This window comes from Eschrichtius robustus, chromosome 15 (genome assembly GCF_028021215.1).
Source record: "Eschrichtius robustus isolate mEscRob2 chromosome 15, mEscRob2.pri, whole genome shotgun sequence".
Lineage (NCBI taxonomy): Eukaryota > Metazoa > Chordata > Mammalia > Artiodactyla > Eschrichtiidae > Eschrichtius > Eschrichtius robustus.
This window is the reverse complement of record NC_090838.1, coordinates 49,507,603-49,523,906: the sequence shown is the minus strand read 5'-3', so window position 1 is coordinate 49,523,906 and position 16,304 is coordinate 49,507,603. Positions and strand designations below refer to the sequence as shown.

Below are 16,304 nucleotides of genomic sequence, written 5' to 3'. Positions count from 1 at the left end.
TAGACACTCAGCGTACATATTTACTTTCATAAGTCAGCTAAAAGCTAACTTTGAAGTTGCCCGGTAGAAACAGAGATCAAGATTCACTCTGCTTATCATCTCGGAGAGAAAGCAAGCCGGACAGCAGAAGCAGGCTCTGCTCTGTGAGGCAGTCTCACTCGGTGGTTAACTCGGTGCTGAACAATGTGCCATGCGGCACTTGGGTAATGCTGAATTGCCTTACTATTTTTACTGATAGCACTACCAATTAAAGAATTCCGAAGTGGTCTATACTAACATGAAAGAGAAACCTGTTTAATGAAATATACTCTGAATCCCAAGGTCATATGCCTTGCCAATCCAAAATTTTTTTTCTGGCTGTTGAGTCAGACTATAACCCAAGCCTAAACAGCATTCAAGTGTTTAATGGTTTGGTTTTTTAAATTATTAATTGAAAGTAGTCTTTCCTTAGATCAACTTTCTCTTCTTTCAGCAACACACATAGGAACAAAAACAGGAAGTCCACTCTAGAAATACCAGATACAGTTGACCATTAAACCTGTGCATGATTCCCAAAATATACATGTAAAAGAAAGCAATGCCATCAGCAGAGCCCAGAACGCTGCCTGCGTATGTTCTTGCAGCATTCTTGTGTCCTAATGAAAAGAGGATCTAAACATTTTCTTCTCTAGCAACCTATCTGTAACCCTGGAGGGTTTCTTCCCACCACTATGGGAATGGGACTGGGTGCAGCAAAAGCTACAAAACAAGAGTGACAAATGTGGTGAGCTGTAAATCATATAGGAGAAGACAGAAGTTATCACCTGACTTACGGCAACCGCTTCCGGAAGGAGCCCATTTAAGCACTGACTCAGGCAGCTCATCCAACAGACTAAAACAAAACAGAGTAACGCACAGTGAATTTGTTTGCAATCCTGTGATTTATTGTTTTGATTAGAAAACAAAACTCTATAGGTCACCAGTAATGTGACTTTCCATACTTTTTTTTTTTCACCCACCTGTAATGGGTAAGAGGGTAAGTGGATGGGGGAGATCCCTCAAATCTCACTGATCGATTTTATATCAATCACCTAGAAACTAAATGTAGAACTACAGTATAAATGCTTTCATACAAGGTCTGTACGTGTAGAAATGTAGAAGTAGGGATACATGATTTTTTTTTTTTAAAAACCTCAAGAAAAAAATACATAGAAAAATTTTATCTGGATTTTCAGGATATTTTTCCTCAGGTACTCAGCACTGGGGAGGGGCAAATTATTTAATATTTTATGTATATTGTTCTCAATTGGGCAGTTGCTTTATGCTATACCATGATTAAACAGGTTAACAAAAAATATCCAAAAAACAAAACAAAAAACCCATTATTCTAACACTTTCCAGTGTTTTAGATTGAACAAGTACAAATCTCTTAAGTTGCTTCAGCCACAAATATATAAACATTCAACTAAAATTACTGATAGGAATGTTTGATTCACAAACTCAGGCACAGGCAGAATTGCAACAATAAATGCACTGATCTAATATTACCCTATGTTAGGAAAATAAAGGGCACATGGGAGATAACAGTATTATGGTTAAATATACAAGCCTGCCCTTATGGGGAAATTCAGCGTTATGCCTTCTCAGCAAGTTGAATAAATTATGATTATGTACTATATAAAAAGTTTGAACATGTCTTATATATATATAAGACATATATATGTACGTATCTTAATTATATATATATATATGTCTTAATTATAAACTTCATAATACAATATTAGCTTTATTGGTCAATAGGTTTATATTAGTAATCAGGTCAAAATGAATATATTAACATATGCAAGGGGCCCCAAAATACAAATGGAGATTATGTTTATTAGCATTATATTTTATTATTTATGTAATACCCTATTATATTCAAATATATACATGTAGGTATATTCATTAGAGATATATACAATGAAGGCATCTATATATGCATACTGATAAAAGACTAAAATAATATTAGTAAGTCTTATTAAAAGAAAAACACATATAGGATCATTGGAATTAAAATGCTAGTCCTTTAAATAAAGTATTTTATTCAAGTTAGGTAAACTGAGGTGGAAAATTGGAAACCAAGACTTTATATATGCCCCTTACTGTCCTTTGACTTGACCCATATATTGAAAAATGTTAGTTACCTGAGGGTTATATGGACACATCAATCACTGCAATAAGTAACTGATTAGATAGTTCTAATACTGACATGTAAATGTGTTAGTTTTGGGAAAGGGACTAGGACGATCAAGATTCCAAGTGGAGAAATATTTCATACAATATATGTCAGTATTCACAAATGTAATCTGGATTATTTTGTATCTGCAGGCTAGCTTTCCTCTCTATTAAGAACTGATGCCACACTGAATTAGAAAGACCGATTTCTATGGATCAGCTAGCTACCCCTTTTGTAAACTTCTGTTGTGACTTGCCCTATTAAAATACAGCTGCTTTTTCCAGTTGTGATATTATATCTGTGGATAACTACTGTTGAGAATATCTTGGTGCATAATGAAAAACGGGCTATGCTGTGCTACCTGCAATTGTTAGGCCTGATCAGTGAGAAAAACAGTAAAATAGTAACTCACTCTATTCTCAGTCTAACCTAATTCTCATCCTAATAGAGTTTAGGTGATAAAAATTGAATGTGGAATATTAAAATGTTTATGTGGCTGCAAAATGATCTCTTACATAAACACCTCATATACAAATTTTGTTTGTTTCTTCCTTAAGAAACAAAACATACACTCCCCCCAATAACAGGATTAAAAACAACGTATGTTGCTCTCACTTGAAAAATATAAGCCCTGTTTGTCCCATTTCACTTTGTTGCTTTGCACAGTTAATATCAATCACACCAAGCTCACACTAACTCCATATACTTGTACAATGCTAATCTGAAAATACTCTTCCTTGAAAATACCACCACCTAGAACCTAAGCTTTGGAAAACACCGTGTGAAGGAACAAATATTTCACTTTTTATTTTGTATTACAACTCTCATGCATATGGTCTCATAGGTGTTAGCTTAATGGATCTTATGTCTGTACGCTGTTTGGTTTTTTTTAAATATTTTTCAAATTTAAGAAATTTGCTTTGGCTATCCTATTGAATGAATAGGTTGAATGAATGAATAGGTTGAATGGCAGTCTTCTCTGAGATATTAACTCGCTTTGATGTATCCCTTCAGACCTGGTGCTGTACATAACGGAATACTTGAAAATCTGTACTTTGTTTTAGCAGCCTGGACAGCCACAGGGTCCTCCAGGTTCTGTTCCCAGGGCAGTCTCCCACATAACCACCGCAGCAGGCAGTAACCGAGGATTTCAAGGTCACCGCGTCTGGACAGGGCTATAGGAAGAAGCATGAAGAGAGAAAGATGAGGGATAAGTCATTTTTGAGCAATAGAGAAATCACGGAATGAACTACCACTGATGAAATATGAAAAAGCCAAATGGGCGATGTGTTTTGTTTGTTCAGCTGGAGTAAAGCTTAAACGCCCGGGCGTTTGGCCCCGGTCCACAGAAAGGCAGTGACTTCTTGCTGTTGAAAGTAAGGGTCAGTTTCCTCACCTCCTCCAACTTCATCCTTCCTTAGTCTGGCCTGTCACATGAACTTGATCTCCATGGCCTCTGACATGATCCAGACAACCCATAACCTGGCACCAACACTTTCTCAAAGAGCCAAGCAGTAAAACAAAGGAATAAATGTCTGCAGCTAAATTGCTAACATATGTTCCAGGAAGTCCATGGGGTCTGCATTGGTCATGCAGAGACCCTTCAAGTGCAGACTAAACACTGATGGCCTTTCCTGTTCCACTCATACTAGCAGCATTGGAAATCGGAAGAATATGACAAAACTGCCATCTAGTGTACAGTATTAAAAAACAGGTCTTTCTTAAGATTTTTCAATTAAATGAAAGTACAGGATAAATACGCCTGCTGTTTTGGGTACACGGATCTAAAATTTTACAAATATTATTTTAGATACAAGCAGTGCTAAAGCGAACTTCTGATCAAATCTCCTGAATAAAAAATACCAAGGTAAAGAAACAGTGTGCATGAGGGGTGGGGTGCAGGTGGTGGGAAGTAAATTTTAAAGCCAGAGAGAGGTTTCCATAATTTAATATAAGATGGCTTTTCATAAAAAAAAATGCAGTAAAAGAACATTTTGAGGCCACTGTAAATATCATTTATATAAAACTACAGACTAGTGCCATAGACTAATTTCATGATAATTTTCTGTATTTTTTTTAAAGTAACTGATTTCAAAAGAAGGACAAAAAAAATCTCAGAAACATGTCAAATATAACTAATATTACTGAAATAATGATTAACAGAATGCCACAAAGTAAACTCATTTTTATAACCATTCCAAATTGTAAAACAATAGGCTGGCTTCCATTTATTTCTACCATTACTTGAATGTTCATCTGTGTAGGGATGCAAAATCTCCTAAGTGCAATGCATGGCTGTTAAACCTGCTGTAAACAGGTATCCTGGTTTTATTATCTTTCATTACATACATTCTGAAAAGCCACTCAGTAAACTTAGTTTAGTTTAAAAAGTCATCTACAAAGAACAATGCCGCTAGCATGTCATGACTACTTTTGGTCACCATACACAAGTTACTATAAAAGCAGAAGACAGGGCTTCCCTGGTGGCGCAGTGGTTGAGAATCTGCCTGCCAATGCTGGGGACACGGGTTTGAGCCCTGGTCTGGGAAGATCCCACATGCCGCAGAGCAACTGGGCCCGTGAGCCACAATTACTGAGCCTGCGCGTCTGGAGCCTGTGCTCCACAAGAAGAGAGGCCGCGACAGTGAGAGGCCCGCGCACCGCGATGAAGAGTGGCCCCCGCTTGCCACAACTAGAGAAAGCCCTCGCACAGAAACGAAGACCCAACACAGCCATAAATAAATAAAATTAAAAAAAAAAAAAAAAAAAAAGCAGAAGACAAGATTAGCTCTTACACATACTCTATCTTAACTGCTATTAGAGTACTGGATTATTAAAGGCCCTTCAGTCAAGCAGAATGCGACAGTCCCATGGGTACTGTTTACTTTCTGCACAAGCTTCAACAATGTACTAATGCAAGACTTGGCTCCCCTATTAAAATAAAAACATAATCTCTACCACACTGTTTTGTAGTGATTTCTTCAGTAATAAATCTCCCATTAATAATGGAATGGTTCCATTTGTACAGACGTGTTCACGAATCCCTTTTCCATTGTGGCAATTCCTGATGACCACCACTTAAAAAAATTCACATCCTCTAATTTTCGAAAAATTATATTCTGGTACCTGTTTGGACTACATAGGCTACACACAAGAGGCCCTTTGAGGAAAAACAATCAGAATTAAAATGGAATGAACCTTCCCAGCCACTTCCCCCAACCCCCCAAGTGAGGGATTAATTGATATGAAGCTGTAAGTAATGACAAGTCATTTAGATTTCTGAAGCCAATCTTTCATAAACTGGTCTTCATTTGAAATAGCCCTTCGAGAGTTAACTTACTTCACTATTATAGTTCAGTTTTACCTAATTAAAATACAGCATCGCATTTTTCAAACTTTTATTTTCTTTTACTGCATATATACATTAATAATTATTGTTAGGTAAATGTTTTACCACTCACTGTTTCCAATAAGTTCTGTAGACATACACGTAATGTTAAGAAAAAAAAAATTCTATAGTCACTCTTTCCCACCATTAAACAGAGAGATGAAAGGATTAAAAATGTTTCCAAGTACACACCTTTCCCTGAAATTCCCTCTCAGGGAAACAAACTGCAAAGTGTGATGTGTTTTTGAGAAGTTAAACTCCAAGACTGTACCAGCGATTATGTCTTCTCTCCATCTACTACATACAGAAGAGTAATTTTAACACCAGTTAAATTAACTAAAATGTTTTGGATGACAATATTAGCATCTATGAGTGGGTATGTAATTAACACAATGAACTGATCATATATCTTTAAGTTTAAATAAAGTACATCATCAAAATATAGATGATATGATAATGATAACTGCTGAATCTAGGAATTGAATATCTGGATATTTACTATATTATTCTACTATTTCCTGTATATTTGAAAACAATTAAATAAAATGCTGAAAATTTTAAAAAAAGAATTGATCATAGTTGAGGAAGACTACTAATTAACATCTAACAATGAAAATATTTTTTAATTTGAAAGTTGAAACATATATTATGGATTATTTTGTTTTTGTATAATTTGTATTTCTGTATAATTTACTGTAATACATGAGGTTTTTCAGTTGCATTTGATAATTAATATAATCATTAGCAGCATATTTTCATAGAGAAAGTCACACTTTTACTTATGGTACTTCTTAGAAATATAGGAAGATTTAGTTATCAATATTCTCTTGTCACTTTCTAAATATAATTTAGCATCTAATTTTTATTTCGCTTATTAATATGGAGCAATGTAAATGAATCTTTTCACTGAAAGCCTGTGGTGTTCTCAGTTGCTCAACATTTCTAAATGATAAAGTATTGCCAAGACTAACCAAAAAAAAAAAAAAAAAGGCACAGGTGGGGTGGGACTTGAATTCGATTTCACTAGAAAGCAGATTCCAGAAACAGCTGACACTAGAATACATAAATAAAATTAAAACGATCAATGTGATTTATGAAGCTGCTACTGTGCCAGACACTCTACTGCTTTTATATTATCTTATTTAATCATCCTAACAATATGAGGTATCATTAACCCTGTTGACAAATAAGAAAATAGAGGCTCAGAGAGGTTAAATAACTTGCTCAGTATCACACAGCAAAAAGTAACAGAGCTCTGTATTGAAATCCAAATCTTTCAGAATCCAGAGCCAACACTCCACTCAATCTACCAATTACTTTGCCTCCATTGTTAGTTTTGCACCATTTAGACAACATTACATATACCCTTCTACAGTTAGGGAAGTATTTGAAGCAGGCATTTTAACTTAAAACACCAAAAGACATACTGACCAAAGACAGTTGTATTGGCAAGGAAGAAATAAGCAAAAGATCCTGAGGTCTAAGCTGTAACACTAACAAAATTTTTCATGCAACTATCCTTACATGACACTATTTCTGTAAAACTACTTCATTCTGATGAAGAAGAATGTCTAATTAAAACATTAATTTATAAAGTGTTAAATGGTCCTTCCAAGCTGAAATGAGAACAACAAAGAAATCACATTGGAGGACTGGTCCTTATTCTAATGACAAACTGGAGTAAAATTATCTGGGTGCAATTCACCAAATGGAATGAAAGAACTGGGAGAAAAAGAAAAGTATCAGTGTTAATCCCAAAATGTCTCTGATTATTTGCCTAAAGTGTTTCCTGTTGAGTTTTTTTCTTACATAGAGTAACATTATCAAGTAGGAAGAAAAACAAGATTTGCTAGGAAGTAATAAAGGGAACTTGAAAACTTTTGCCTTAAGCAGACAGGGTCTAAATGCTCAAAATACTAGTTTATATACTCAGAAATGACAATAAGAAAGCAGAAAACATCTGAGTAAGACGTTCACCTGAGAAGTGAATGGTGACTATCTGCAGAATAAATTTAAAGTTTATTCTTATTTTTCTAACTAGTAACCTATGTTATTCAGTAGTTTGTCAATTCAGATGTATAAAGAGCTAGGAAATTTTATGGTGGCCACAATTTACTGCAATTTCAAAAAGGATATTAGGAAAGTAGAATGCAATGTGTCACATTTCAAATAAAATAATAAACCCAGGTCTCTTTTATTTCTTCAGTACCTTTTAAATTCTAAGCCTTAGTTTTTTATGAAACACTACTGTGTGAGGCTTAGGAAAAGTTATTCAACAGAGCAAAGGTATCTTACATTTGACCAATGTGTATTCTTAACCAAATAGTTTAAGACCTATGCCAAGACTTTGAAAGTCATGTCTAAATGTCAAAATTGGGTTATGTCATATAGAAAGAATAGTGTCTTCATTAAAATTTATTTATACATCAACCAAAGACTATTTATAGCAGTGAAATTTACTTAAAAATAAAAATCAACATTGTGTTTTTCTGACTACTAATAGATTCAATAGAGCATATCAATAACTTGATGGTTTACCTTAATATCTTATAATTGAAAAATGGGTTCCCTTTTTTGAATTATTGTTTAAGAAGATAAATATTGTATAAACCATGTCATTTCCCCAAGTTTGGTAGCATGAAAACACATTCTCAGTTTATTTCACATATATTTTGTAAGCTGGAGTGCTAGATTAGAGTGAAATGAAGCCATGCAAGAAATAACACAAGACTTGGATTTTATATGCTGTAGCAATTGGCAAAAATTTTAAAAAGGATGTAATATATTTCTTTCCTTGATACTGAACATATTATATAAACAAATGGACATTTAAAATGCAATTTAGATATCATATTTTATGGTCATCAATGATGTCAAATTAAAATAGGTATTATACACTCAATGCACAAGTCTGAAGTATTTAAAAAAGCTCAGTATGTTAAATGCAGTATATCTCTAGAGAAATTAGGTATTGACTGCATGCCTCAGTGAGCAGAAAAATCTACAAAAATCTATACCACACATTGATCCAAATATTGCTTTTTAACATTACTAAGAATGTAACAAATTTTAAAATAGTGTATTTGACACAGATATAATTCTCTCTAATTATCAGGCAACAAGCCCAAAATATGTCAATGTTTATACATGTTGGTTTTTATGAAGAATAAAAAATTAATAACAGATGAGATAAGCCCAAAATATATTACTCTAATTTTACACTAAATGAAGCACTTCAGCCACTCAGAAAACACTTTTAGGTCATATATGAGAACTGAGTTTGGAAGAATAACTGCAATTAAAAAAATACAGATATATAGATGCACAATAGTTCAAGAATAGTTATCTATCCATTCATCCATCTGTCCATTCACCTCTATATATCTCTATTCATATTTTTTGGCTTATAATAATACAAGCTACCCTCCTTTTACACAGTTCAACTAGAAAATGCTTAGGTGAAACTGCTGACTGGCACCTTATACAAGCTCCTTCATTATAAAAACCCAACTAATCCACAGAAACATGAGACTTAGCTTCTGTTTCTGAATAACCACTACAAAGGTAGCGGAGACCAGATAGTCTGATCAGGTTAACAATATATCTGTTAAGTGGCTAATCCGTAAGTCACTTTTACAATGAAGGCTGAATATTTCCCAGGGCCTGATCAAGCACAGATAAACCTAAAACATAACAAATGCTTTGATAAGTAGAGGTTATATTTCCTAGTGATAACTTGTTTTGCTCTTTATGTTTTCCTTTGCATTATCTTCCTCAGTATTTATTTGATCTCATAGCTGGACTGGTATAGAAAAGATTTTTCTGAGATTCAACTACATAGTGTGTACTGAAAGTAAACACACGAATATTTATGAATCTGACATTCTGCATTTACCTACAAGGATTTATGGCCTTGTTTAATTCTAGTTTCTAGATATGACTAAATGTTTACTTCATTTCTAATAAAATCCTAAAGTGAAATGTTTTATTTTGGAAAATTAAATGTAAAACATGAGGAATGAATAGTATTCAAATATTTGAGGATACCAAACCTTTCTTTTTTTTATACTAGACTAAAACTGCATGTTAAAATTTCAGCAAATATATATATTTATGTGTGTATGTGTACATCTATGTATCTATGTATGTATACATGTATGTGTATATACATGCGTATGTGTATGTATATGCATATATATGTATATCTACATGTAAATACAGATATGGTGAAAAGTTTAGCATATATTCTATTTTAAATGCATTAAGGGAATTAATTTTTATAGAAATCTTGTGAAACCCATGATAAAAATGAATATTCACTCCAGCTCATAACTTTCAATCAAATACCAAAAATACGTAATGTAGGCTCTCCCCTGAGTAGTCTTCCCAAAGAGATAATATCTTTCTCCCATCATTCTCAGTTCAATCTTCTCTCCAAAGACCTAGCATCGTGAAATCTACTCAACTCATCAACATGTATTATTATTTAAGGGAGCAAAAAACTTAAATGCACTATGGAATAAAATTTTGTTCAAATCTTTCATGAAGATGGCATAATGAAAATACTGCCCTAAACTATGGAATAACTGAGGAGGACTTCCAGAATTACCACAGTCCAAACGCTGACCAGACCAACATACGACAACTCTACTTTCCCATTCCACAGTCACAGTGGCTTCCTAGATGTTTTTTTAATAGTTAAAATCTAATAGGATCAGTATTAGAGCTATGGGTTGAACTAAGTGGCCCAACCATAAGTTAATATCATCATTAACATAACTGGACCAAAGCTTAAGAATCTGTATGATGAATTGCCAGTTATACCACCATCAAAAAGTACTCTCAGGTTTCTAAATATTCTTTCATACTAATATATCTGGCAAATCACTACTTTTCTAACCAAACTACCCTTGAAAAAAAAAATGTAGTGATTTCTTTTATTTTGATCAGGAGTATAAAAGGTAATTTCTATTCCAGAAAATTTAACCTATGATTCTTCTTGAAAGGAAGAAGGTATACAACCGACACACTTGTTTTACTTTTTCATTGGCCTACCTTAAACTACTGTGGGTTTTAATTGCTCTGGAAAATGATCAAGACCCTCTACATTACATGGTCAATGGTCCTTTTAATAGAAAAGGCAATAATATACAGTTGTTTGTGCCAACTAAAACTCGTTAGAAAGTATCAGTTTAGGGTAACAGTTCAACAGCCATTAACAAGTGCAAATGTCTAACTGCCTTTTAGTGAAAATGTGATCCTTTCGAAGCAGTTTAAAAATTATTCGTATGGTTTAGCATATTTGAAAATACTTTTATAAACAAAGTTTATGAAGAATATAATTTTGAAAGACAAAGTTTTTCAATAATCACCATTTTTTTTTTTTACTAGCATAACATTAGAATTGACTTTTTGTCTTGCTGACAGAGCAACTAAGAAAGTACAGTTGCATTGACCATATTGATTGTGAACAAAGCAACCATCAGTGGGACTCCGCACCATATATTTTCAATATTGACCTCCTACTTCCTTTTCCATGGCTTTGTGGGTCGGCTATTGGATTTAGACTGCAGTGTAATAAACAGCTAAGGTTTAATTAACGGTAAATGAATACAAGACATAGGTTATGACTTTAACTAATTAGGGAATTGTTGAATTAAGTCTGCCTTGGAATGCAAGGCAGTACAATCAATGTCCAATAAAAGGACTATGTATGTAATTTACCTGCAAATGTGTTTCCAATACCATCAAAGTGAGTTTAAATAAGTAAGATATATGAAAGGCGACTAGGAGAGATTTCCACAAGTTAACACTTCATAGATTCAGGAAAGATTTCCTTATTGTTAAGATGGTATCTTCTAAAGCTCTGATAAGGGCACAATGAAAAACAGGAATAATTCTTCACATGTGTACCTGTACCAAATCTGTAATTGTCACTACAGCATAAAAATTCAGTTGCTGACCTCCAAGTTTAACCTAAACAAACTAGTACTTTCCTGTCCCAAATAAGCATCAAGTTTTGCTTACTTGACACCTTTTATTCCTTTTTCACTTGTCGAAGTCTGTATCTCCTCCCTCTGTTAGAAGAAATATTCATTGGCATACAGGAACTCACTACTTTTCATAAAAATCTCACCAATGTTCTCACTCTTCAAACTGACTATGCAAAGGTCATTTCATGGAGGCTTAAGGCTCTTTGTTCTAATTATTCTTCTGAAATAAAAATAAGAAAAAAAGAAACCTACCTACTCCCTTGTGGGCATCCAAGCTGGTAAACTCTATTGTCCCATTATGGCTTTTTCTAGGATTTTCCTGATACTGTTTGTGGTTCCCATTGGGACAATATCTGTAGGAAAGTCCATAATCTGCAAGATAAACCTGGAAGACATGAAGAGACAAATGAATAATGTTTTTGTCCTCTGAAAATATAACCTTTATAATTAAGTCTTAAGAAACTGATAGGTTAAGAGAGCCTCAGATCTACATTTTATTAAACCAAATGGTGCCTTAGGATAAAATATATACAACTGGGGGCCATAACAATGAACTTCCTAACTTAAATCCTGTCTTCATCATAGGCAAGTCTTATTTCTGAGTTGACTTAGATTTTCAGTCTTTTTATTTTGCTCTTAAATTCCCTTCCCTCCAGCTGGGCATGTAGACGTCATAAACCACAATATGTCTTTTTATCTGTATTCATACAGAGTATAAGGCTCTGCCTTTTTTGTAACCCCTTCCTGTAAACAAAACTGTTTCAAGCAGGGAGGGGAGATGAGGGCAAACAATCTAAAAATCTTAACCTAATGTTACAGGAGTCTCCATTAACAAGAAGTATAAAAGTAATGAACAGACTGTAAGAGGTAATGACTCTTAAAAAAAAAAAAAACACCATCATGTTGTCCGTATTTAAGAATGGAACATCAATGCAGTACTTTTGGCCTTTCAGACGGATCCATATCATCACTGTTATCTTTGTAAGTCAGTCAGAATTGCAAGCTGGGTTTCCAAACAGAATATAGATTGTTAAAAGTCAGACAGCAATTCAAGTGAATTTTTCTCAGATTACTTTTGGAGAGAGAGAAGGGAGGGGAGAAGTAGTCAGAATATCATACTTCCCTGTTATATGTTACCATGCTCCTCCCCCCACCCCCTGGAAAAGAAAGCAGTTTCAACTTTTAAAATGTGTTGTTTCACGTGTGTTTCTTTAAAATTTAGAGAATAAGGCAACATTTCATGATGCAGCTTTAAGGCCACAGAGTATTACAACTGGTATTTTAAAAGATATCTATTAAAAGAAAATTAAATTTCAGTTTAAGTTTTTGGTTTCAGGATAGCCTAAGTAGGAGATATTTTGAATTTCAAAATATAAACAGCACAGCTTCCCTCACTTGTTGGAGAACATAGCTTGCTGGAATGTCTGAAAACATGATATTTCAGTTTTGTCTCTCACTCACAGATGCCATTTCTCAAGATGGCCTCAGGAGTAACTGCCCAAAGTAATTACACTTCAGGATCAGATGTATAACTGGTTGCTTGCTTTCACTATTTATGATGCATTTTTATCTTTATTTATTTTGAAAACTAAATAGACTTCACTTTGCAAAGTAGATATCCTGAGAATGTACATATTGATAGCAAATGGAAACATTTTAAATACACTACAACAGTTCACTATTAAAAAAAACTATCAAGATGTTTTTCATGTAGATTAACCAAAAAAAAAAGACCTAAAATTTATGGATGTTTTATGGCTAAAATATGGATTATGCCTCATATGTATTGATACCAGAGAGCGTAAGAGCTTAATATTCATGGACCGATGAACAGATATCCTGTAGGAAGGTACCATTATCTCCATTTTACTCGTAAGCAAACTGAAGCTCAGTCAGTGACATTATGTGACTTGTGTAGTAAAATGGAGCCAGAGTCTGACTCCAGAATCTTCATCTCAATCACAATCTAACTCAAAGGCACTAGACAAGTTAAACAGATAAAGTATTCAAGACTACTGTAATAGGGAAGAGTGACGGATCTCAACTCCACTGAAACAAAAGTTGGGAAAGTGTTTAAGAGCTGAGGCTGAGCTAGTGAAGAGTACTGGAGAACACTAAGGGGATACAGGTCAACATGACTGGGTTATCTATGTTTGCTAAGTGGTGCTTAGGCTCTTATCCCCACCTCAAAGACTGTAGAGATAGGAGAACACTCTTTAATAAAGATTACATTTTAAAGGGATGACTCCCAGGTCCTGGAGGTACTTGAGAAAGACATTCCTGGGTTGTAAAACTGGCAAGAGGCTGGGAGAAGATTCACATCTCAAAGGAGCAGAGAAAGAATTTATAATTTCAAAGTTGCTTAAGTAAATGCTGTAAGAAAAGGGAGGACAGGAGCTTACGGTCAGGAGGAAACCTGTCTAAAGTTTAGTCAAGCTGAGGGGAACTTTAAGGCCCTCTTGGTCATCACTGAGCTATGGGCCTCAAGGTAGTGCTGGGTTACTCAAACTTTGAAGGGCAGTGCAGGATCTACATTTAATATAAAGACAGGAAGCTAACAATATAGTAAAGGAAACATGCACTAACCATTTGACTCAGAATACACTAACTCATTTGAATAATGCTGCAGTGAACACGGGAGTACAGATCTCTTTGAGATAATGATTTTGTTTCCTGTAGAAATATACCAAGAAGTTAGACTGATGGATCATATGGTAGTTCTATTTTTAACTTTTTGAGCAACCTCCATATTGTTTTCCATAGTAGCTGTACCAGTTTACATTTCCACCAACAGTAAACAAGGGTTCCCTTTTCTCCACAACCTCACAGCAATTATTATTTTTTGTCTTTTTGATAATAGCCTTGCTCACAGGTGTGAGTTGATATCTCATTATGGTTTTGATTTGCATTTCCTTTATAATTAGTGATGTTGAACACCTTTGAATGTACCTGTCAGCCATTTGGATCTCTTCTTTGGAAAAATGTTCAGGTCCTCTGCCCATTTTTTAAATTGTCTTATTTTGTATTGCTAATTGGGTAGTATGACTTCTTTATATATTTTGGATATTAACCCTTTATCAAACATATAATTTGCAAATATCTTATCCCATTCAGTAGGCTGTCTTTTCATTTTGTTGATGGTTTCCTTGCTGTGCAGAAGCTTTTAAGTTTGATGTCATCCCACTTGTTTATTTTTGCTTTGTTCCCCTTGCCTGAGGAGACATATGTAGAAAGACATTGCTAAGACCAATGTCAAAAAGCATACTGCCTATGTTTTCTTCTAGGAGCTTTATGGTTTCAAGCTTTATGTTCAAGGCTTTAATCCATTTTTAGTTAATGTTTGTGTAAGGTATAAGACAAAGGGGTGTCCAATTTTATTCTTTGCCACGTGGATGTCCAGTTTTCCCAACACCATTTATTTAAGAGACTAACCTTGCCCCATGTATATTCTTGGCTCCTTTGTCAAAAATTGACCATATACGCGTGAGTTTATTTCCAGGGTCTCTAATCTGCTCAATTGGTCTGTGTCTTTTTTTATGTCAGTAACATACTGTTTTGATTACTATAGCTTTGTAATATAGTTTGAAATCAAAAAGTGCGATGCCTCTGGTGGTTTTGTGCTTTGCAGGATTGCTTTGGCTACTTGGGGCCCTTTATGGTTCACAGAAATTTTTGGATTGTTTTTCTATTTCTGTGAAAAATGCCATTGGAATTTTGAAAGGGACTGAACTGAATCTTTAGATTGCTTTGGGTAGTATGGACAGTTTAACAATATTCTTCTAATCCATGAGCATGGGGTATCTTGCCATTTATTTGTGTCTTCTTGAATTTCTTTCATCAATGTTTTGTGGAGTTTATAGTGTACAGATCTTTCATGTTCTTGGCTAAATTTATTGCTAAATATTTTATTCTTTTTGATGCTATTGTAAATGGAGTTGTTTTAATTTCTCTTTCCAATAGCTCGTTGTTAGGGTATAGAGATGCAACTGATTTTTGTCAATTGATTTTGTATCCTGCAACTTTACTGAATTCATTTATTCGAACAATTTTTTGGTGGAGTCTTCAGGGTTTTCTCTATATACAGTAGGGTTTGCAGTCTAGGTCCTGTTTTTTGTATGTCCTTGAGCTAAGACTTAGTTTCAGTTAACTTTTTTTGTATTATCACCTTTTTTCTGTGAAATAAAAAATAACAACTCATTAATATTTTTCACTTTAAGGATAAATACATATAATAACCCTAGTTTTAGACAAGCCTATAGTAGGAATCTCAAGATCATCAAGATCAGGTAGGGGGTTATTATTTGTATTATAATAAGACTAGACCTAGGAAAATTTAAATATCTAGATCCCTAATGCATTTTAAATGATTTTCTTTTTATGCAACTTTTCGGAATTTAGTAACCATTTCCTTTCTCCATGAATAGAAGAACAGCCTTGACCACTTCTCTTTACTTTAATCATAGATCTTTCGATCATGCTGTACTGCCTCTCACGTTTCCACATGCTACTCTCATTTTTCTCTCATTCCTCTTAGATATGTACTATGGTTTAGTTTTGTTTGGTTTTTTACAACTTTGTGAGGTAGGTAGGGGAGATGTGTCATCATACACATTTAACAGATGAAAAATAATGTGATACACCCAAATAATGCAAGTCATCCAACAGTCAGTCACTAAGTTCAGCTTCTACAAAAGATGTTATTGTTTTAGTGAATTTCTCAGCTGTC

The 16,304-nt window shown here is 34.2% G+C and overlaps 1 protein-coding gene across 2 annotated transcripts in view; it reads right to left on the bottom strand.

Moving 5' to 3' along the window:
- VRK2 (VRK serine/threonine kinase 2) overlaps nucleotides 1–16,304 on the bottom strand; it is an 89,988-nt gene that overhangs the window by 15,645 nt on the left and 58,039 nt on the right. For both annotated transcript variants that reach the window (XM_068564344.1, XM_068564343.1), the window contains exons 8-10: nucleotides 11,831–11,963; nucleotides 3,252–3,372; nucleotides 804–871 (exon numbers count right to left, since the gene is read on the bottom strand). In XM_068564344.1, coding sequence (XP_068420445.1) covers nucleotides 804–871; nucleotides 3,252–3,372; nucleotides 11,831–11,963 — 322 coding nt within the window. The remainder of the gene's footprint in view (nucleotides 1–803; nucleotides 872–3,251; nucleotides 3,373–11,830; nucleotides 11,964–16,304) is intronic.